The 21,142-nt window shown below is 39.1% G+C and overlaps 1 protein-coding gene across 1 annotated transcript in view; it reads right to left on the reverse strand.

Annotated features, from left to right (window-relative positions):
* Positions 1-21,142, reverse strand: part of CPNE4 (copine 4) — a 188,421-nt gene that overhangs the window by 52,335 nt on the left and 114,944 nt on the right. Inside the window, exon 7 of the mRNA XM_086468413.1 lies at positions 3,100-3,198. Coding sequence (XP_086324539.1) covers positions 3,100-3,198 — 99 coding nt within the window. The remainder of the gene's footprint in view (positions 1-3,099; positions 3,199-21,142) is intronic.

Consider the following 21,142-nt stretch of genomic DNA (forward strand, 5'->3'; position numbering starts at 1 on the left):
CCTTTTGCACTGCACAGATTTGCAGCTGGTGCTTAAGGAGAGTTCCTGGGTCAATGAATGTTCCCTCCTGTTTTCTCTAGTTGCCCGGGAGAGTGAAAAACCCTGGCTGACAATCACTAGGCTGTTTTAATTACCTTTTGATTATCTTTTGACAGAACTATAGCAAAATACTGTAGCTAGCCATAAACTCTACTGCACAGAACAAAATAGAACCAGAATAAGAAATTTCACTATGTCTCCTTAGCAACTCAAACAGGGATGTCAGACCTGAGTTCTCCTCTTACACTGGCTTCCACAGCATGTGAGATGAAATGCCAGGGTTTAGTCCTCATCTTTGACACTCGTGATGCTATGTGAAAGAATGCATTAACACCATGGGCTGAAGGATGTAGCTGGCAGTTTTATTACTCTGACTGGAAGGAGTACTACATGGAAAACAGAGTATTTTCTGGTTTGAGGCTATGAAAAAGTCTCTTCTAGGAAAAAAGGACTATGTCTAACCTACTCATCTCCTTACCCACGTATCATCACACTTCTCTGATGGGGCCTTCCTTTTTAGAAATATCTAGCAACATATCTGCTTGAAGGCAACACACCTTCCTCCTTCTCTGCCAGTCCCTCAAGGTTTACTCAACACCCTTTATTCAAAGTAAACACTCCACTGTACATGCTTTTTCTTTGGGGAGAATATGAAGAAAAAACTGACAAATGATAATCACATTACTTAATGTTGCACAAAGGATGTTGAGATAAAACTATGCACCAAGATGTTTTTATGGGGTCCACTGCTAATAGGATATAGTGCCTTCAGCAGCAATAGCTATTTCTGGAGAACAGAGAAAAAGGAGATAGAATGAGGGAGGAAGGGAGGGACATGGAGAGAGAGAGAAAGAAAGAAAATAGAGAAAAAGGACAGAGGACAAGGGAGGGACAGAGGGAGAGAGAAAGAGAGAAAAGGAAAGGGAGATTTCTTTCTGGCTCCAGCAAAGTGACATGGTCTCCCACCCAAGTGACCTCTCCTGTACAACTTGTGGTCACAGTACTTCTTCCATAATAACTATAATGTTTTCACCAGGGTCTGCTCAAACTCCCTACTGCTTGTTCTGGCCTATCATGTTATTAGTGCTCACTGAATCCTGTTTTCATCAGGTGCAAGAGTCATCCAGCATGTGCACGTATATTTTTTGGGCAATATTTATTAGCCACTTATTACCAACTACCTTATCCACTACATCTTGTTTTCCTCTAGAACAGACTACAAACCAAGGATTAGAAAAGAGGAGCGGGGAGAAGGACTGATTCTCACACTGGTGGCAAGAGTGTCCTGTGAGAACTGGCTGTAACAACAGCATCAGGTTTTACGGATGCAAGCCCACAGAATAACTGCACAGTAACAACTGAATGGGAGCAACAAGTAAGAAATAAGGCCACAATGCCTTAGGTGTGTGGAGGAGAAGAGCTGCACTTTTGCAGTGAAAAGCAGACTGTGTTGTTACAGGTGAAAGGGAGCTTGCCGAATGGCAAATGGCAGGCTCTTAGCAACACAAAAGTTCAGGCACTTAAAGCATTGTGCAACTTTAAAATATTCCTGGACTCTAATACTGCAGTGTCAACCTAGAACAAGAATTGACAAATGGCTATACTAACTTATGTCTCTGAAAGAGTAACCATCCCTTTTTTAACTAGCTGAGGATGAAAAGAGCACACTGTTTCTCCATCATGATCAAGCTTATAATCATAGTTTAACCTTCACAGACATTCCTGGCATTCTGGACTGCAAGTCTCTTGTCTTGGCCAACAAGCTGTCTGTTTGGGAAGGACTGTGATGCACTTTTGAAGACATTTAGATTGGAAATGCACACCCTTTACCACTCTCACACAGTCCTTTCCCAGCCACAGTTACTTGCATACAAAACTGGAGTGTTGTCACATCTGTGGCCTTGTTAATGTTATTCACTCTGGAATCTGTTTAGCTCTTTAGGTAGGTTTTGTTTCCACTTAAATTCAGTTTGGTTTAAGTTTTGATCCTCTGACTTAATTTAAGAGAACAAAACAGGGTTTCATTTACACTCAGATTCTGCTCAGAATTTATTTATAATGGGTTAATATATGACTGATACTTATAAACAGTATTTTACACACATGAGTAACATTTGCTAAACTCTAGGTAGTTCTAAGAACATCAATAGAAAATACCTACAAGACACATAAAAACTTCTTGACCTATGGAAAAGCCTGACTGTTCACCAGTTATTAAACACCTTTTGACTCTTTTTTAGCTTTCTATTAACACATTATAAACAGAACCTTAATATAAAGCCTACATAAAGTTTATTAGGCATTTGTGTTTGGTTTTGAGATCACCATGAAGCAGTGAACACAAATTATCAGTAGATTAGAAAGTCAACATCTTTAACTCCCCCTCAGAGAATTTATCAAAACTAACACATTCAAGAGTACATAATAATAGGAAATGATGATTTGTGGAATTATATATGCCAAATCGTTTATCATATTCAATAATTACCATCAACTTGAAAAGATCAGGCTGACATAAAGAAGTGAAATTATTAATAAGCTAACACTTTCATTTTTCCTTAGGACAGTAATTCATGAGATATTTAGGAAACTGATTAACTTCATCATGATGGGTTCAAGTTAGAGCTGGCAGCAATGAACGCAGCACATGAGAAATGAAGAAAGATGGAGAATGACCCTCACCCAACAAAGGCCTCTAGGCCAGTAGGGCAACACTTTAAATACCAAGACTGTGCATCTGCTTTGCTGTAACAGCACAGCACCTCGTAGAAACCACGTGCTTGGGCTCAAACGAAATAAATCTTAGCAGAAAGAAATGCCTGTAGAATGTAAACTAGGAAAGACCCTACGTATTTCAGATATGAAAGTACAGAAAAGGCTGCTTTTCACATTTTCAGATTAACAAGTCCAGATAACAGTAAAACCTATGGGAGAGATCAACACAGCAACTAATTTCTGAGAGATGATGAGGCAATGTCACTTGCTTTATCACAGGATTGTCTGAGGAACACTGCTCTACAAAGCTTACATATTGAGATTGCTTGGGTGGTTTCCACTTACCTGTCTTCCTTCCATAGCCCCTCGCATTTCCTTGAAAGTTGAGCTAAATTCTCCAATGAAGTCATGCTTTCCGTTGGAATCCCAGTCCCAAACTATGCACTGGGGAGGCAAAGGGGAAAAGAATAAAAGGGCACATTTTTCTTCAGATAGAAAACAAGTTTTATTGAAAAATACTACAGAAGAAATTATGATATGTGATGGGTGGAGTATTTTATCTAGAAGGAAATCAGAAGACATATTAAAACCAACTTCTTTTCCAGATCAAAGTGAAATGACAAGTGGCACCTCCTGACAGTTGTGTATTATGGAGTTGGCTAATGAAAGCAAGTTAATGTATTTCAGAAAGAAAGGATTCCTTGACTCCATCTTTTTGCTAGATGTAAAAATACAGGATTATGTGTATTTGCATGTTCATGATCAAATGGTGTCCTGAATTGAGAGTAACTTACCTCATTGAAGTGCTTTACAAATATAAATTAATATTCAAAACACTAGTTGCCATGGGCAAACATTACCATTCTCATTTTTACAGTCAGTGAAGGTGAGACAACAGCTACAGAGATAATTTTCTGAAATGGCTTTGAATTTACACACATCAGTGTTTGGTGCCCATATCTTGGCTGTTTTCCAGTGTTGCTCAACAGTGACTATTCAAACCAAACCTTGCTGGTAATCATACTTGAATTCATGCATAAACATGAATATCTCAATGAGTAAGTAAGTAAGAATTTTATTTTACAGATATTTTATTCAATTAGCCAAGATGGAAGCACACAGCAGTAACTACATGCTTTGCTAACTATTAATTTTAAAACTGGCCCAAAGACAACAAAAGGGCTCACACCTGTAAAGAACAAAATTCCAAATTCAGCCTCATGGTCTCCCTAGATAAAGCTCACATACATTGACAGAATCAGGATGTCTTTACTGAAAATGACTGGCTACAAAATATCCCTTTTTTATATTTTTTTAAAAGTAGAAATGCCTCAAAGCCATCTGCAATGTCACATGAGGAGTGCACTGACATTTGGCTATCACACAGCTTTGAGGGTAACTTTGACTTCCTCCTGAGGGCCAGAGTCTTCTAGGTTTGTGCATGGGTGTGGGGTGAGGACTGGACTGGTGGAAGTAGTAGAGGAGCTCCCTGCTGAGAAAGACAGGAATGAAACATAACTGGTGGGGCAGCAATAGTGGGATACCAAGCTTAACAACAGTGCGTTTTATCAGGCCACTTTGTCTCAGTGCCACTCAGTGCTTGGTGTTCAAATAACACAAGAGGAAGAGCGAGGTTTGCTCCTCAGAGACTTCTCAAGCCATTTGAAGATTCCTTGGTTCAAAAGGGTGCTTTAAGTTCACCCAGAAGGGAACTGAAATCACTGGAACTCAACTGGATCTTGAGTGTTCAGTATTTCCAGAAAAGCATTTTATTGAAACAGACTTCTATGCCCACCAGCTATTCTTTCTAACCAGCCTGATTAATCCAGTCAAAGCTGGTATGTGAGTACTGTGGCCATTCCCTTTTCACTGGACCATCAAACCGGTGGTTTGCAAATTCACCATGCGGGTAGGGGTAAGACTCTATAGAAAGTTTGAGATATGGGGAAAAAGACTGAATTCTTCAAGTGAGAGCAAGTGGACAAAAAATTTTCATGAGAAAGACTATCTAAAACAATTTAACTCACTACAGGCGGGGTCTCTCACAAAGTCAGCCTTAATGGGTGTTCATCACCTAACATCCTCCCACCACAGCCATAAGTTAATAAATGGACTCTTCCACACAAATGTTTGCCCATGTGACATCCACTGACTTGAAGCATAGGTAGGAAGATATTTGATTTCTACATCTAAGCCAGTTACCAGAATTTATTATGGTGTTAAGTGCTCAGGCACGTTTTTGCCTTTGTAGAAGCAACACAGGTGGTGATTTCACTAAATGCATACCCTGGACTCCTCCAGGCAGTACATCACCACCCACGCTATCATTTAGGTTCTTTTTTTTTTTTTTTTAATATAATGACTCCAGCTTTCTTTTGAACTTTCAACGCTGCTCCACTTAGCCCCAGGAAGAGATTTGGTTTGATGCAAGGGGAATTTCTCTGATCCATATAGAAGATGTGCAGTAGAGGCACAAAAGACTGCTCATAGTACAAGCATATCTCTTATTGCTACAGATGTTAATCACCTGAAACAGTTCACTGGTCATGCAACTGGTTCTTGAGCCCTCTGTTACTTTTCCATCCTATCACCTGCAATTTTCCTTACTTTTTTATGCTGGGATCTCAGACAAAAGGAAGATCTCTAGATGAAAAAGTGAAAATATTTTACTTGGAGACTTGGAGATCCTTTTTAGCAGCTTTGACACTGTGGGCATGGAGAGCAGAAGGAAAGCAGGGTGAGTTCCTGTCTGTGTTTGTTTATAGGCTAAATTTTATACGACAGTAATCAAGCAAGAGTGGATTGCTGGTTCCCATAGTGGTAATGTTGCCTGGAACAAAACTAGACACAATATTTTCATCACTAATAGCACTGGAGAATTCTTTATAATGAAATCTTCACTAATAATCACTCTATGCTTACTGTCAACTGCAATTTTTAGATGAGCTTGTAACAAAAAAATAAAAGAAAATAATAATTAAAAAAAAACCCAACCCAAACCAGAGCTTGAAACAGCTGCATTTTCTTTTCCTGTGAAATTTCTTGTTAATATAAGTTAGTAAATTTTTATTGAAATTACTTTCTAAATATTTTATAATTCATTAAAAATGGATTTCACAGGTGAATCATGACTTAAACCAATTTTTTTTTTCCTGTAATGATTATGAAAATGATTTAAGAGCCTCAAAGTAACACTAAGTTAAAATATTTGTCAAAATGTCATAGCAAAATTGATATAAATGTGCAAAAAGTATAGTTTTAGTAATGCTGGCAACTTTTCAAAAAATGTTTTTGAAAAAAACACTATTTTGCAAAGAAAAAACCCAACACATTGTAAAACTTTCTAATCAGATTTATTTTTCAGGTTTTGTCTTCAAACTCTGCTGGAGCATAAATACAAGAAGAGACCTCAGGTTCTCAGAGACCTCCAGGAAAAGCTACTTTGAAGAATTGCTGTTCGTATGTGAACTGTTATGAAAAGGAAAAAGCTCCGAGTCCTGATTTGTGGTTAGAATTTTAACTGGAGATCAGCAAAGTTAAATTACATTTAAAATGTCCACCTGACAGGGATCTAACTGCTTTTTCTTTTAAGCTAGAGGTTTTCTAACTTTAGCATTCAGAAAGCCAGATGGTACTTTAATCTTCATACTGGCTTCATGGGAAAGACAAACAATTACATTTTTATCTCAGTGCCATTTGCACAATTAGAGCTGAGGGAGAAAGGGGGTTCCTGCAAGTACATCCATTATAACTTCTTTATTTTTTTTTTTTTCAGAGTTTCACATCTGGCCATAGAAAGTAATTGCTACTCTCTGAAAAACTCATTGTACACAGTAATGATTCTGCATTTCAGCTGTATGTGAAAAGTATTTCTGAAACGTATAAATGCCGGGGTCTGGAAGTTTTTATAAAAACCCACTCAGACAGATAAAATAAGCAGGGAAGGATCTTTGCAAATAATCCAGAATCAGGTAAAGACCAGATGTGATACGCAAAGGACTATTTCCCTGTGAAATACTTTAAAGTTGTTTGTTTTTTTTTTTAAGAAGGTCCTATATGTTTTTCAAACCAAATCCTCCATAAATCATCCTTTATCTTTAGGCAAAACTTCCTGTTTTCTTTGGATCTGTACTCTTACAGGTTGCTTAGCAGATGATTAACAGTATACCTACAGTCTATTAGAAGTTTCATTAATTTAAGGAGGCTTTCCATATGCTCAATTTTAAACACTGGTAAATTAATGTTCAGATAACTGGTGAAAGAATTCAGTCTCCTACCTATTGGTTACAAGGGGAATAAAAACTTGTCTAATGCTGCATGGTGGTGGAATAGTGCTGACTGGAATGATGGAGAACATCTTCCATCCCTGCATGGTCCTTCCTCCCTCCTCAAAATACCTGCTGACTGCAGAGAGAGGGAACACTGCCTTCAGGCCCTCTCATGGAAAGGCACTATGCCTGATAGAGCTAACCAGTAGACTCAGTTCAGAGGACATCAAAGGATCACTTCTGGGTATCCACATCCTCACTCCTTCAGCTTTTTTTGTAAATGCCACAAAATGAAAGACTTCCTTTCAGGCTGAAACGGAACTTTTCACTGGAGAAAGGAGGAAGAAAGGTCAATTTTAAAAAGAAGAAACTTATCTCAGGTAGATGCAGCTGGAAATTTTCCCTGTTTTTATTTCTCTTCAGCTTTATTGCCAAGTGTAGATTTTGACAATACTTTCACTTACAAAGGGAACTTCTGAGCAGCATGCAAGAAAAATTGCATTGGCACAGGAACTACAACAGCACAGGCTTCTCCGGCTGAAATTCCTAATGCTTCCCAGAAGATGACAGCTAGATTAATCTTGCTACCTCTGCACCCACAAAAAAATTCACTTGCATAATTTCTGATTTTAATTATATTCACAAAAATATAATCTAGACCATCCTCCAGCTCCAGCCAACAGTGATGTTCTGTGATGTGATGATGCCTAGATAAGAAATAAACCAATTTCTCTATCCTATGTCTCCCACAGAGTGAAGCAGCTTTCCTGTTTGATAATTCAACTGCAAAAAAAGATATCCTACTTCAGATGCAGATCATATGATCCAAACTCAAGCATTAATTTTTTAAAGTTTAATTTCCATGATGAGACAAGGAACTGATGTTTCAAGTCTCAATATGAGAGTCAGATGGTTTTCACTGAGCAAAATTCTCGTATAATTGTAAAATAATTCTTCCCATGCTCACCATCCTATCTAGCTTTAACCACAAGGAGGACTAAGTAAGAGAAAAGCCTGACTACATTATGTATGTGTTTGTGTGTGGGTGTCTGTTGGTAGTGAGATTATTTTCCCCATATACCTTTGGGGAAATGCTTCAAGTAATTTGTCCCCATTAGGTTGTCATGACGAGAGAACTATTTTATGCAGCAACTTTGGGCAGGGTTAATGGAGACACTTGTAACTTAACCTTGCAATTTATGAACCAGTCCAAAACACACTCTGAAGGTTAGTTTTCAAAAGACCAGCAGTGAGTCTCATGACTAAATCCTATTCGGAGGCAGCTGCCAGCCAGACCATGGAAATGTACTTCTTGAAAATAATCCATTTAACTTTCTCTCAGCTGGCCAGACACTGCAGATTATAGCATGCACAAGCCAACAAAAACTAGAAAATTCTCAGTCTTGTCAGCCTGAGTTTCTTCAGCTCTGCATATGCTCAAAGTCCAATTATGAAATGTTAGTGTGGCTTGTGCTGGTACTACTTTGCCACCTAGTTGGAGAGGTACAGTGTTGGACACTTCTGACAACATAAAAGCTTACTTAAATTAAAACATTTCACAAACTTGCAACCAAAAGATACTGGCTTGGGTGGGAGAGAAGACCAGATCCTTGGTCCACTATCCAGCTGCTCTGTGCTAACAGAAGAGCAGAACAGCTGGAAAGGCAGCAGCCTTGCAGCCAGAGTAGTCCCTTGGAGGCTCCCTACTCTGATCTGGCTCTGATGCAGGTGAGATCCTAGTTCACATATTGCATTAAAAAGGAGATTTCTCTGTACGTTGTTACTTCAGCATCTATTCCCTGACACTCAATAAGGAGTGGAAGGGATACCTTTCAAGGAAGAGAATTATCTTTGTCCATTAATTGCCTGTAGTCCCTAGCTAGGTGTTAGGGGAATAGTACTGAACAACAGTGGTTTAAATTCTGAACAGAAACTGTCTTGATGAACAGAACTGTCTTTCTGAACAGAACCTGTCTTTTCCTTGCATTTCTGTGAAACAAGGTGTCCTGTGGTTGGACAAGAGTGAGAATGCTCATTTTTAGACTTGAATGTAATAAATTACAGCCCAGTCAGTTATAAAGTTCTTACCATTCAACTCTAAACTAAAATAACACCACAATAATTTTTAGGTAGAGTCTATATGGCGCTTACTATCTCTCAAAGAAACAAAGTCTTGAGGCAAATGTAAGTGATATACTCCTCGAACCGCTCTGAGCTGCAGGTGGTATGAGGTGGCAAAAGGCTACACAGAAACTCTTCTTTGGTTCATTCTCTAGGATGAGTGACAACATAAAAATAAAAAATAAAATTAAAAAAAGAGGCTCAAAAAGCCAAACAGAGAAGATGAAAAAAAATCTCAGAAAAAAATTTACTTAATCATCAAAGTGATTCTTCTGGAACAGTCTGTGTCTCATCAGGGTTATTATTACTCGATAACGACGTAAACCTCCTACTGTACTTCCCTGAAGTATATGTACTCTACTTGAAACACTTCAAAGATGGTCTTTTTATAGGAAGGCCTTTATCCACTACCTACCCATTCTCCCCAATTCGGTATGAGAAAAGCTATGCAAAACCTTCAGTACAAAAGCTAAACCACTTCAATTTATCCTGTGTCTATAGTCATGATGTTCCAAGACCAAATTTTACATTATACACATGACAACCCCGTGCTGGAGAATAGCTGTACAGAGATTTGGTCTTTCCTGCTGTATATGAAATTCTTCACTCAGGTTTTTTTGGTTTGTTTTTTTTTTTTTTTCATTCAAGCTAGTCATCACAGTTCTATCTTTTCATTAGTCACATTCCTCCAGAAAGTTAAAATACACTTTTTATGGCTCATTTCAGATTTCCTCTGAAGTTGGACTTCAGTGAGAATAGACTGAACTAGCTGAAATGAACCAATGTTTCTTGCAAGCCTCTCACTGGCTGAAGTAAAGCCCTCTTCAGAGATATGTACATAAAACATTTGAACTTTTTCCTCTCAGAAACATTAACTTAATTTTTCAAACTGAGCTACTCAAAAAAAACCTGGACTAATGAGGGAAAAAGAGCTCATACTCTACACTATTAAGTTACGTGCAGCCTCTGTGAAGCCAACCTAGAAGCAACTTTTAAAGTGTTCTTCTTGACTACAGAGCCTTTTTTGAAATCTACTGTTCTGCTAAATTTGAATGGACTGATACCTATCAGTCCACCAGCACAGCTGAGTTTGCTCCATAAGCATTAGGTGAAATTCTGGCTCCATTCCAGGCAATGAGACTTTTCCTATTAACTTCAACAAGTGCCAGGATTTCATCAATACCTTCGTGCCTCCTGTACATAGATGATGGCAACTGATACGTTACAAGTTGACAGTGTTGTGTTGGATTCAGACTCTTTGCGTACTGCAGGAGACTTGAGACAGACACTCACTGATAGCTTCCTCTTGGTTAATGGTAAGTGATTCAGCTTTCCTTGCAACATACTGCAGCAAGTACAGCACCCAAGACACAGTCAAAACACAAAGAAAAATAATCTTCCTGTGGATCTAAACACATGGGAAGTTTGCTTGGGAGAGAAGAGTGAAGGGAAGAAGAATTCTTATTTTTCTACAAAAAGATCAGAGTGAGTCATATTTTATTCACGGCTGTGATGTGAGACCAGCTTGAGGCTATTTCACTTCTTGCCAAGTGAAAACAAGGGACCATTTACAGAACCATCATCACCAAGCCACTCTCTCTGCACCACCAGTGGAGATTTGAGAACATCGGCAGCGTCTCAGCAATGACAGGAAACCTCACAGTTGGAAGTTGCCTCTTCTTGACAGCTCACAGCACATAAGAACCATCAGGGTCATTTCAAAACCAATTACTTAAAACCATAGCTTGTTGATTACCCTTATTTGTATTACAAGGGTGTCTAGGAGCCTCAAACATAGATCTTTCACCCTCTTCAGTGTTGACAAATGAACCTCAGAGATATGCCTCTGAAACAGAGTAATATGCTGTAATAAGTTACATCACTTGAGGGACAAATTATAACTGTATTTTCAATGACTCTGTAGGTTTTGATGGTGACAACATAAATAAGCTCCTACTTTGCAGTCGCAGTTAGGTTCATGCAACAAAATCCTCCGTACATACATACAAGAAACTGTGCAGTTACTAATCAGGTTCAGCATGGACATGAACACACACTTCCATTTGTGCACTGGCCTAAACCAGAGGTCTGCGTAGTTGTAACGCATGCCTATACATTCATTAGAAACTACATTTTCTTTATCTTAAGGACCAATAACTCCATATTAATTGCAATGTTTCTTTTTTTTTTTTTTTGCATTTCCTTATCCAAAACACCCTAGCAACTTAACATGCAACACAGAAACAGGACAATTTTTCAGTGTCTTGCTTGTGTTTGTGAAGACTTAGCTGTCCAACAAATGACAGAGAAGGCTGAAGCATTTTTAAAACAAATACAAAATGGTGACTTTCCATCTCAATCAATGAGATCCCAGTTTTTGAGCCTGTGTCTTTGGCCTAATAGTCCATAACATAACGTACAATTTTTTTCATGTATGATATGACAAATATGAAGCCAACAGCAAAGCATAATAACAGCAAAACCTTCTGCAAACACCACCCTAAGGCTCCAGTTGTGAGATTATCAGTATGTCTCATGTAGTTTTCTCCATGATATCTCTCCTTTTAGTTCACAGCCTGTTCTATCCCTATGCAAAAGGGATATCCCAAAACTTTTGTGGGAGGTGATAAATGAGTGTACTGACCCAGTAGGGCCTTCTCTCGTTGCCAACACGTATCTGAGATTTCTGCTCATCTAACTAAGTACCAATTCCCTGCGTACCAAAAAAAAAAAAAGGCATTGCTCATTGGAAGGCATCTCTGATGTACCTATTGGAGAACCTGCAGGCACAGCAGTGAAATTTATCATAATTCATGGGTGCATACCAAAAAGCTCTCAGACAGACCAATACTCTGTTCAGTTCCCACTGTCTACTCCCAGTTCCTAAAAAAAGCTCAAGTTAGCTTTATCTCGCACTCTGAAAGTCAACAGATAAAAATCAACCATTGCCTTATATCTCCAGCAGGAAAGGAAGATGATGATACTTTGCAAAAAGAGTACAAAATGCTCTTCTCCATCAGAGTGGCATGAACTTGTCCCCAAACACCACTTGTAATAACGATGAGTGTTTACACAAAGTGATTGATTACACTGTTCTTTCTGTTGTCAGTCAGTAGGGGAGTTAATTACACATATCTAGGATACCATTTCAAAAGAAGGACCTGGCAAACAGTATTGGGTTAAATGGCCCTGAACTGGTCACACTATTCAGTGGACGATACCACAGCATAAACCTTAGTGGAAGTGGAACTTTCCAATTATGGGAAATTTATAAAACTAAGACCAGCAGATGTTTCAAACATGGAAAGTTTTAAGTGTAAAGTGGACAGGAAATTGATTAAGAAATGGGAATCAATTCTAAATGTTTACTAAAACAATATTCTAAACTGTGTTTCCTATGGAAAATGAAGAGACGAAATATTTAGATTTCTAGATTAAGTAGACACACAGTGATTTGGCCACTATAACTGAAATGGCTAAAGTAACATAAGAGGTCAACACTAAAGGTTAAACCTAAGCTTAATTTAAATCCTTACCTCATACTCATATACTGGAGTTTTTAAATCCATCCTTGTGAAATTTCTACTGAATATTTTGCACTTGTTATAGCAGTCATCACTGGCTGTGAATGGTCTTATTTCAGGTTTGGTTTTTTTGTTGTTCTAAGCTTCAATTAGTGCCTTCACACAGACACACTGTTGCTTCAAGGTGAACCTTCCATGTATCTCCTCTTGATTAGTGCACAGACCATGTACTTAAAAACTAAAGTTCCAGCCTTTTTCACCACTGCTTTTAAGTTAGTTGGTGGACCAGATTCTTTTTTTATCTCCTATGTTGCATTTAGTGTTGAATGCATCTTCATAGGGATATTGAAAGCATCTCCATGAAGAATCTAAAGCCCTGCACTGCCACAAGCTCCTGCGGCAATGTATTGTCCAAGATTTCCAGTAAGAGTTAAATTAAGATCATGACATGGTGTCTGGATCTTCCAGAAAAGATTACATATCAGCTAAATAGCAGATATTTTTCCTGGAAGCTTACGAACAAGCTAAAACTGTGAAACAGTAACACTGTTGACATATACCATATTTTTTATGTAACTGCTCAGATCTTTGGGTTTTTTTTGTACACATACAGTAACCTAGTTTCTGGTTTTTGTTCTTATACTGGGTAGAAAATAAGACAGATTATATTAACTGCCTGTCTAAATCTGTACAGACTTTATTTCCTATTTGTAATCCCCTTGTATGCATCCGAGTGTTTAATAAACGTTCTCCATGAGTTCTCAGTAACTGCTCTATATTTTCTGGGTTTATCTCTTTCTGTAACACAGATGTGACACTTTGTATGCACAAACATGCTGTATGGTGGGGTGGAAACTTGAGGGTGAGCTCACTGGGAAAACTGGCACAAGAGCAGGGAGCTCTTGCATTTGCCAATCAGGCTTGGTTCCAACATCTCTTGAAAAGCAGGAAGGAAGAGACTGGAAACGAAGGCGCCCAGCACCACAGTTACCCAGATGACTGGCAAATCTGAAGGTATGGGCATATATGGTTGGGTTGAACACAACAGAGTCTTCTGAAAGAACATTTTGTAAAGACAGGGACATGGAAGAAAGGGAGCAAAACTGTGGCATGAAATACACTGCAGAAAATAGAACCACTGAGGTTTCCACATGGGTGAAATGTAGAAACCAGATGAAAGCCTAAGCCTAATGAGGTAATTGGGTGCTTTGCTATAGCATCTAGTGAGGACGGATTCTTCATCTATGGAGAAGATGAGATACTGTGGAATACAAATACATATTATATTGTAGCATATTATAATTCTATATCAATATAAAGAATATTGAATAAATTTATATCTATTACTTGAATAAATATATAATTGAATAAATCTATATACTATATACCCTTATATAGCCATAATATCATATATCACAACATCCTTATATGTAAATTGGAAAGACATGGATTTGATGGATGGACCACTCAGTGGGTAAGGAACTGGCTGGATGGTCGCACTCCAAGAGCTGCAGTCAACGACTCAATGTCCAGCTGAAGACCAGTGATGAGTGGTGGTCCTCAGGGGTCGGTATTGGGACTGGCGCTGATCAACATCTTTGTCGGCAACATAGACAGTGGGATTGAGCGCACGCTCAGCAAGTTTGCCAACGACACCAAGCTGTGTGGTGCTGTCGACACACTGCAGGGAAGGGATGCCATCCAGAGGGACCTTGGCAGGCTGGAGACGTGGGCCCGTGTGAACCTCATGACATTCAATAAGGCCAAGTGTAAGGTCCTGCACCTGGGTCGGGGCAATCCCAAGCACAAACACAGGCTGGGCAGTGAGTGGACTGAGAGCAGCATTGCAGAGAAGCATTTGGGGGTGCTGGTGGACGAACTGAACATGAGCCATCAACATGCGCTCACAGCCCAGGAAGCCAATCACATCCTGGGCTGCATCAAAAGAAGCTTGGCCAGCAGGCCCATGGAAATGATTCTCCCCTTCTACTCTGCTTTGGTAAGACCCCACCTGCAGTGCTGTGTTCAGCTCTGGGGCCCCCAGCACAAGAAAGACATGGGCCTGCTTGAGTGGGTCCAGAGGAGGGCTATGAAGATGGTCAGGGGGCTGGAGCACCTCCCCTGTGAGGACAGGCTGAGAGAGTTGGGGTTGTTCAGCCTGGAGAAGAGAAGTCTCCGGGGAGACCCTATAGCGGCCTTCCAGTACTTCAAGGGGGCCTGCAAGAAAGGTGGGGAGGGACTCTTGGTCAGGGTGGGTAGTGATAGGACGAGGGGTAACAGTTTCAAACTGAAAGAGGGGAGATTTAGATTAGATATTAGGAAGAAGCTCTTTACTGTGAGGGTGGTGAGACACTGGCACAGCTTGCCCAGAGAGGCTGTGGCTGCCCCCTCCCTGGCAGTGTTCAAGGCCAGGCTGGATGGGGCTTTGAGCAACCTGGTCTAGTGGAAGGTGTCCCTGTCAACGGCAGGGGAGGTGGAACTAGATGATCTTTAAGGTCTCTTCCAACCCAAACCTTTCTATGATTCTATGATATATACTCACATATATTATATAATATATATACAGTTCAAATCAACAATTAAAATAACACATTAATCTTGCTTTATATGAATCCTTCCCTGCTTCCTGAGCAAGGCAACATGATGTTGTGTAAACATTGACTCATGAGGAAACTCAGCTACAGATACTGGATCTAAAAGCAGGAATCTGACATCTTTCTGTGAGGGTAACAATATTTCCAAGAGACAAATTGCTGCACACAGAACACTCTAGAAAGTAGTTGCCTTAAACCACTATTGTGACTTTTTATTTGCCAAACATGCAAAGCAAAGCATGTGCAAACAGTAATTTATTTGATTAATTTTGCATCCCTCCCTCTTCTGAACCATATATGAACAGATAACGATTTTTATTAAATGATATATTTATTTTGAAGTCTTTCTGTGTTTCTCACTTGTGAGCAATTTGTTGTGACTAAGTGAAGATTCAAAATTTGGTACTAAACAACCTCAACAAAATTCTGACATATTCACAATGCAGCAAAATTAAGATCCCAAAGTGCCCAGAATCAGTGGTGAGAAGCCCAGCATTAAGATTTTTAGGAAGGAAATAATAATTCAAATTTTGTTTCTTGGCATGTTTTCCAATGACAATAAAAGGTAATGTTGTTTAGCATCAAGTTAATATTTGGGATTTCTCTATTTCCTTTGAATTATCACATTTCTAAAAGATACTTAGCAGTTTCGAAAATAATCCTGTATCTAACCACCTTTCCTCCTTTAAAATGAGCAAATAAAGACTGATGCCAAGTGAAGAAACTAGCACACGGCCATCATCAGTGGCATATGAACAAGGTAGCAGAGATATCCCTTCACCCTCCCCAAAGAGGCAAGATTTTGGCAAAATACACTAGTGAAGACAGACACTCTGAGCTGGAATGTGGCTGGCGCTGATGCTATTTGAGTGAACTCTTAGGTAACAGAGTTACAGGGTGGGTTTTTCAGTACAGGGAAGACCCTCCAGATTCAGGATGGGATCAGAGTTTGCTGCAAAAAAATTCTGCTGCAACTCCAAGTGCTGCTGCTGCATCTAATGTGCCAAAATACTTCTTCAAAGGACAAGAGAGCTGACCCTGTTTACTGGCCTGATTCCAGCACAAGCAATTAAATTTCTACCATCTCAACAACCCCTGCAGTTCAGGCTGGAACAGTGTTATTTGCTGCTTCCTGCCCTGAACTGTCGCAGAGCGTTTCTGCGTGCTCTTGAGAAGCTGCTGCAGTTCACCCCCAGAGATGGCTGCCTAACAGCAGCAGATGAAGCCTTGTTCACGTGCAAGGCTTTGCAATTACTGTGTGGAAAGTAACTTAGAGCTAAGACCTTCACTGTTCATTTTCCACCATCATCTCTCATCAGCTGAAGAAAATCTAGGTCTAGCCCCTTTTTGTTATTGAAGATGACTAAGTTGTGAGGAGCAACTTAAAATACTTACACTTCTATGGCATAACAGCAAAGAAGAATAAAATGAAAATATCTGTACATATCTCCCCATTTTCTGTTCCCTTCTCTGGACTTCAAATCAATTCCCAGGCTGTACAGAAGCAATGGGATTAAATGAAAGAATATGGCTGATCTCCTGCGAACTTTCCATAAAAGTAAACCCCATACATTTCAGTATGCTTGCTCTCATGTTAAAACTACCCACTAACACACCTCAGACTGAAGAATACTGCAAAGTCAAATGGGAGAAAAATAGCATGATGGTCACATGCTGGAGTATGTTATAGCATATAAAACTAGCAAACAGTTTGGGAAAAAAGCAGCAATGCCTGTTGCCGTTTGGTTTAGCAGAGGGATAGGGTGTTTAGAGTATGAAAAGAAATACAGCATTTTAGAAAAATGAGAACTTCAGTAAAGAGTGTAGCTAGTATGCTAAAACCAGACTTTCAATATCTAAGCTTTATGTACCCCAAATAAATGGTATGAAGTGCTCAGATATCTAAGTACCTTCTCTGAATATACAGTGAGGTACTTAGATTGCATAAATGACAAAAATTATGCCACAAATAACTGCAGGTGAATAAAAAGAGGCCTGGTTAAAACTGAGCTGATAATTCATTCCCTAGTGTCAACATTCCGTTAGATTAATGTGCAATTTCCTTTGTGTCCAGGAAAATGATGTAGGTGTGGACATCCTTTCATTATTCTGCTAGGTGAATTATGAAGCTATCATTAAAATAATTACCAATGAAAGAAGAAGGAGAATCAAACATTTAATTCAGTGTAATTATAACTCCTTTTTCCTCCTCATGTGGGTGATTTATCTCACTATGATTAAAGGAAGTAAGGACACTTAAGTAAAGCACATGCCTATATCAATAAGCTAGCTATTAAACAATGACCCCATTTCAGTAAAAAATAGGCCCTACACAGAGAACAATATTCAGGCAGAATAAAGTGGTTATTCTAACTGGTCAGCAGATATCGTCTGCAAGAAAAGTAATTGAAAAAATATCCAAGTCATGAATACCCAGTTCATCCTATTAAACAACTGCAACTGGAACAGGATTTTTCAGTATCTTCTCTATTTTATCATGTTCCTTTTCCCGGTTTCCCAAACTATGTGGTATATCTGCATGTTGGCTCTGTACAGGTCGCCACTTTTTAGAGAAATATTTTCATACATTTATGTAAAGCACAAATGTATCTTTTAACAACTGTGAAAAGGAGGTGAAAGAAAAAGCATTGAAAAAGATGTCAAAATCCACATATTAAGTGCAATAATAATAATAATGAAGAATTCATAGCAGAATACTCGGTAGTGGGGCATCCTTTGGCACTAAGAGACAGATTTCCCTATTAAAAGAAAAGAAGAGAAAACCCCATCGGACAAATGAGAAAGACAAAAAAGAACAACATTAATCTGTTAGTCATTCTGATTTTACCCTGCTAATAAAAAGAAAAATATTTCTCATGTTCAAACATAGTTTACAGGGTACAAGCTTTCCTTATTTTTGATGTTGTACAGGGACTGGCATTTGCAATTGAGTGTTGCAGCAGGTTCCAGCACATTTGGTATTGTAAAGAGCTACGGAGAATAATGATACTGAGCTTTATTGGATGCCCCTGACAAGTTACTTGTGCAAAGATTTTGGTTTCATTGACTTCGTTTTCAAGGAAAATAGTGAGAAATTTAAGCTCTGATTACAATAACAGAAATAAAGCAGCTCTTCTTAAAATGCAGTGACTTCTAGAAATGACTGATTATTGTTATCCTTCCCATTACTGTGTTCAACGCTTTTATTATCACAAACCACATTAGCTGAAACCACTTGTATAAGGCTCTGGACTGCAGGTGGCACCATTATGTCATTATGAAATGAAACAACATTATTCCTGAGACAAGTAGGCAGCACAGAGGAGTCTAACCTACTTAGTGTAGTACTCTATGAATATAAAGTATGCAATCTAATACTAGTCATATATAGGAAAAACAATTCTCTCTGAGGCAAAGATTAGGAGGTATCATCTGATGCAAACTGTCAACATGAGCTGAAGTAAATGGAGATGTAACATTTACACTAGCTGAGAATGTCCCATTGACCTTCAATGGCCTTTGAATGGAGACCTCAGAAAGAACATCTGAGAAAAAAAAAAATCTGCAAGCATAATAGTGTGAGAACTCCATCTTTAAAAGAGCTGGTCAAGAGTAAAGCAAATGACACAGTGCAATTTATTCTGCTATGAATTGTGATGAAATGAAGAGCAGATATAATGATTTAAAAATCAAGCTATGACATTTTCAGGGTTGTTACTAAAGTGACAACATTGCTCACAAAGTACTGATGAAATTGTAGAAATATTATATTAATGTTTTACAAAAGGAGCTAGCAGTGTACCAGGAACCCATCTTGAACACAACTACCATCCTCCCAAAATCTAACCTTATCCTACATATAGACAACAAGAAGTTCGTGGTGGATTTGGCAGGAACAGGATGCTGGCTTCGCAGAGCTACTTAGGAAAAAGGGGGAACTCCTAACACTGCTTATTTTATGCCATGACGTATGTGAAAACTACATTAGACCTGTGTCTAAATCTAAATCACCTAAGTAGCACACTAACTGCGGAAGGTCTGCAGTTAGCACACACTTCTCTCTACCTTTCGTGTGCATACACAGAAGTATTTCCAATTTGTGATGACTGTGCTGTGTACAGAAATACTGATTCCCGGGAGACTTCCGTGGAGCACTCAGGAGAGGTACCTCCTGCTGGCAAGGAGACCAGCATGCAAGGTGTACAGCACACAAAAGCATTCGATTCCACTAGGTGTGCACCAGCATGTCAGCAATTAGCTTCACTGTCTTTCAGGTTTCTGCAGTATCATCGGGAGGAGTCTCATAAGTCAGTAATAGCTGTCGATCTCCCTGTAAGCTAGCCCCCACCTACCAGTTTGACCAATTATTCCAGAGCTATATAAACTGTCCCAGGGAGACCTCCTTTGGATGTAGGAAAAATATTGTTGCTTAGCAGTCAGTCAGTCAAGATATTAAGGTCAGGCTGAGTAGTCAGTGGGGACTCACAAGTGGAAAGATGAAATCCAGGGTAGAATCTCTCAGGAAATATAAAGAGAAATAGGTAAATAACGGTTTATATGAATGGGCCTGAGAGTACTCAAGGCTCACAGAAATCTGTGTTCCAGACAAGCTGACATCATATAGGATAGAAATTTCTTCAATACTTGTCATATACTTTGCTTTCTGACTGCCCACAGAAAGCACTGTTAGGCTTAATTCTGACAGTGTATAAAGAGCTGGCATGACCCTTAATGGAGATTCAAATCACTGAAAATGGATCTCAGAATGGAAGTGGGTTGCTCAGTTTGAAGTCATAATTTCATTCCAGTATTGCACTATGCAAGTATGAGCTGACATAAATGGTGAAATTCGCAGAAAGATGTCAACTTGTTACACATAATTAAGTTCTCTCTTACTGCTGCATTCAGTCAGAAAATGTATGTACAAAATGCTTCATATTCTGAAATGACCTGTAGGTACCTAAACACAAGAGGCACTGTCTGGAACTCCTAGAATAATTTGGGGACAGGCATTACCTGTGCATTTATTTTTACTTGTCTATTAAAAGGAGGTAACAATAATCAAGCCGGCTAAGCACTTTTTTTCAGATATGCTAATAAAGAGGTCTCCGAGAAGAACCTGTTGCACCTTGTAGAGGGAATCGTTTTTATTAACCATTGTTGGCTCCTCATGCTATATTCTAATTCCTCAGTCAACACCTGCACTTAATAGCATTTGTAAATATGAAACCTTTCTCTAGTGAGAGTATGGGGGGAAACGTTTTCCTCTCCCTGGAGGACTTTAAGGATTTCAGAAGCCTCCTACTTTCTGTGTCAGGACAATCCCAAGACTATTCACATTGCTCTTAGGGACTGAGGGAGGGAACAGAAAATAATGTCTCTTCCCTGTGGGTAGGGCACTTTTTGCTCCACCATTTTCCCTGCTTTTCAGTGATGGCCTTTATCCACTGACATAGGAGCTATTCTAGGCTTCTGCTCGGTGCCTCTCTTTTATTCTTCTCTGTTGGAGCTGCTTTGCTTTGCATAAATCTTTAAATATTTGTTAAGGCAAAATTTTGAACCTGAGTTTCCCGCATCAAAGGAGAGCATTTAAATATCGGATGATAGCATCAGCCTTTCTCTTGTTCGCTCCCCCAGTTCAATTATACAACGTGGATCTCCTTCAATAGAAAAGACTGGTGAAATCAGCTTGCAATTAGCCAATATGTGAATGACTTTTATTCAAATGGCTTTTCCACATCTCAGACAGCTGTTCTGGGCCACGGACTCTTGCAGTGCTAATCACTTGCTCTCTTTCTTTCTCTCTGTCATTCTAACCAGAATTTCCCATCCTGCCTAAAAGGTTTCGCAATGAAAATTTTTGATGAAGTAGTTGCATTTC

This window comes from Leptosomus discolor, chromosome 7 (assembly GCF_034619465.1).
Source record: "Leptosomus discolor isolate bLepDis1 chromosome 7, bLepDis1.hap2, whole genome shotgun sequence".
Classification (NCBI taxonomy): Eukaryota; Metazoa; Chordata; class Aves; order Leptosomiformes; family Leptosomidae; genus Leptosomus; species Leptosomus discolor.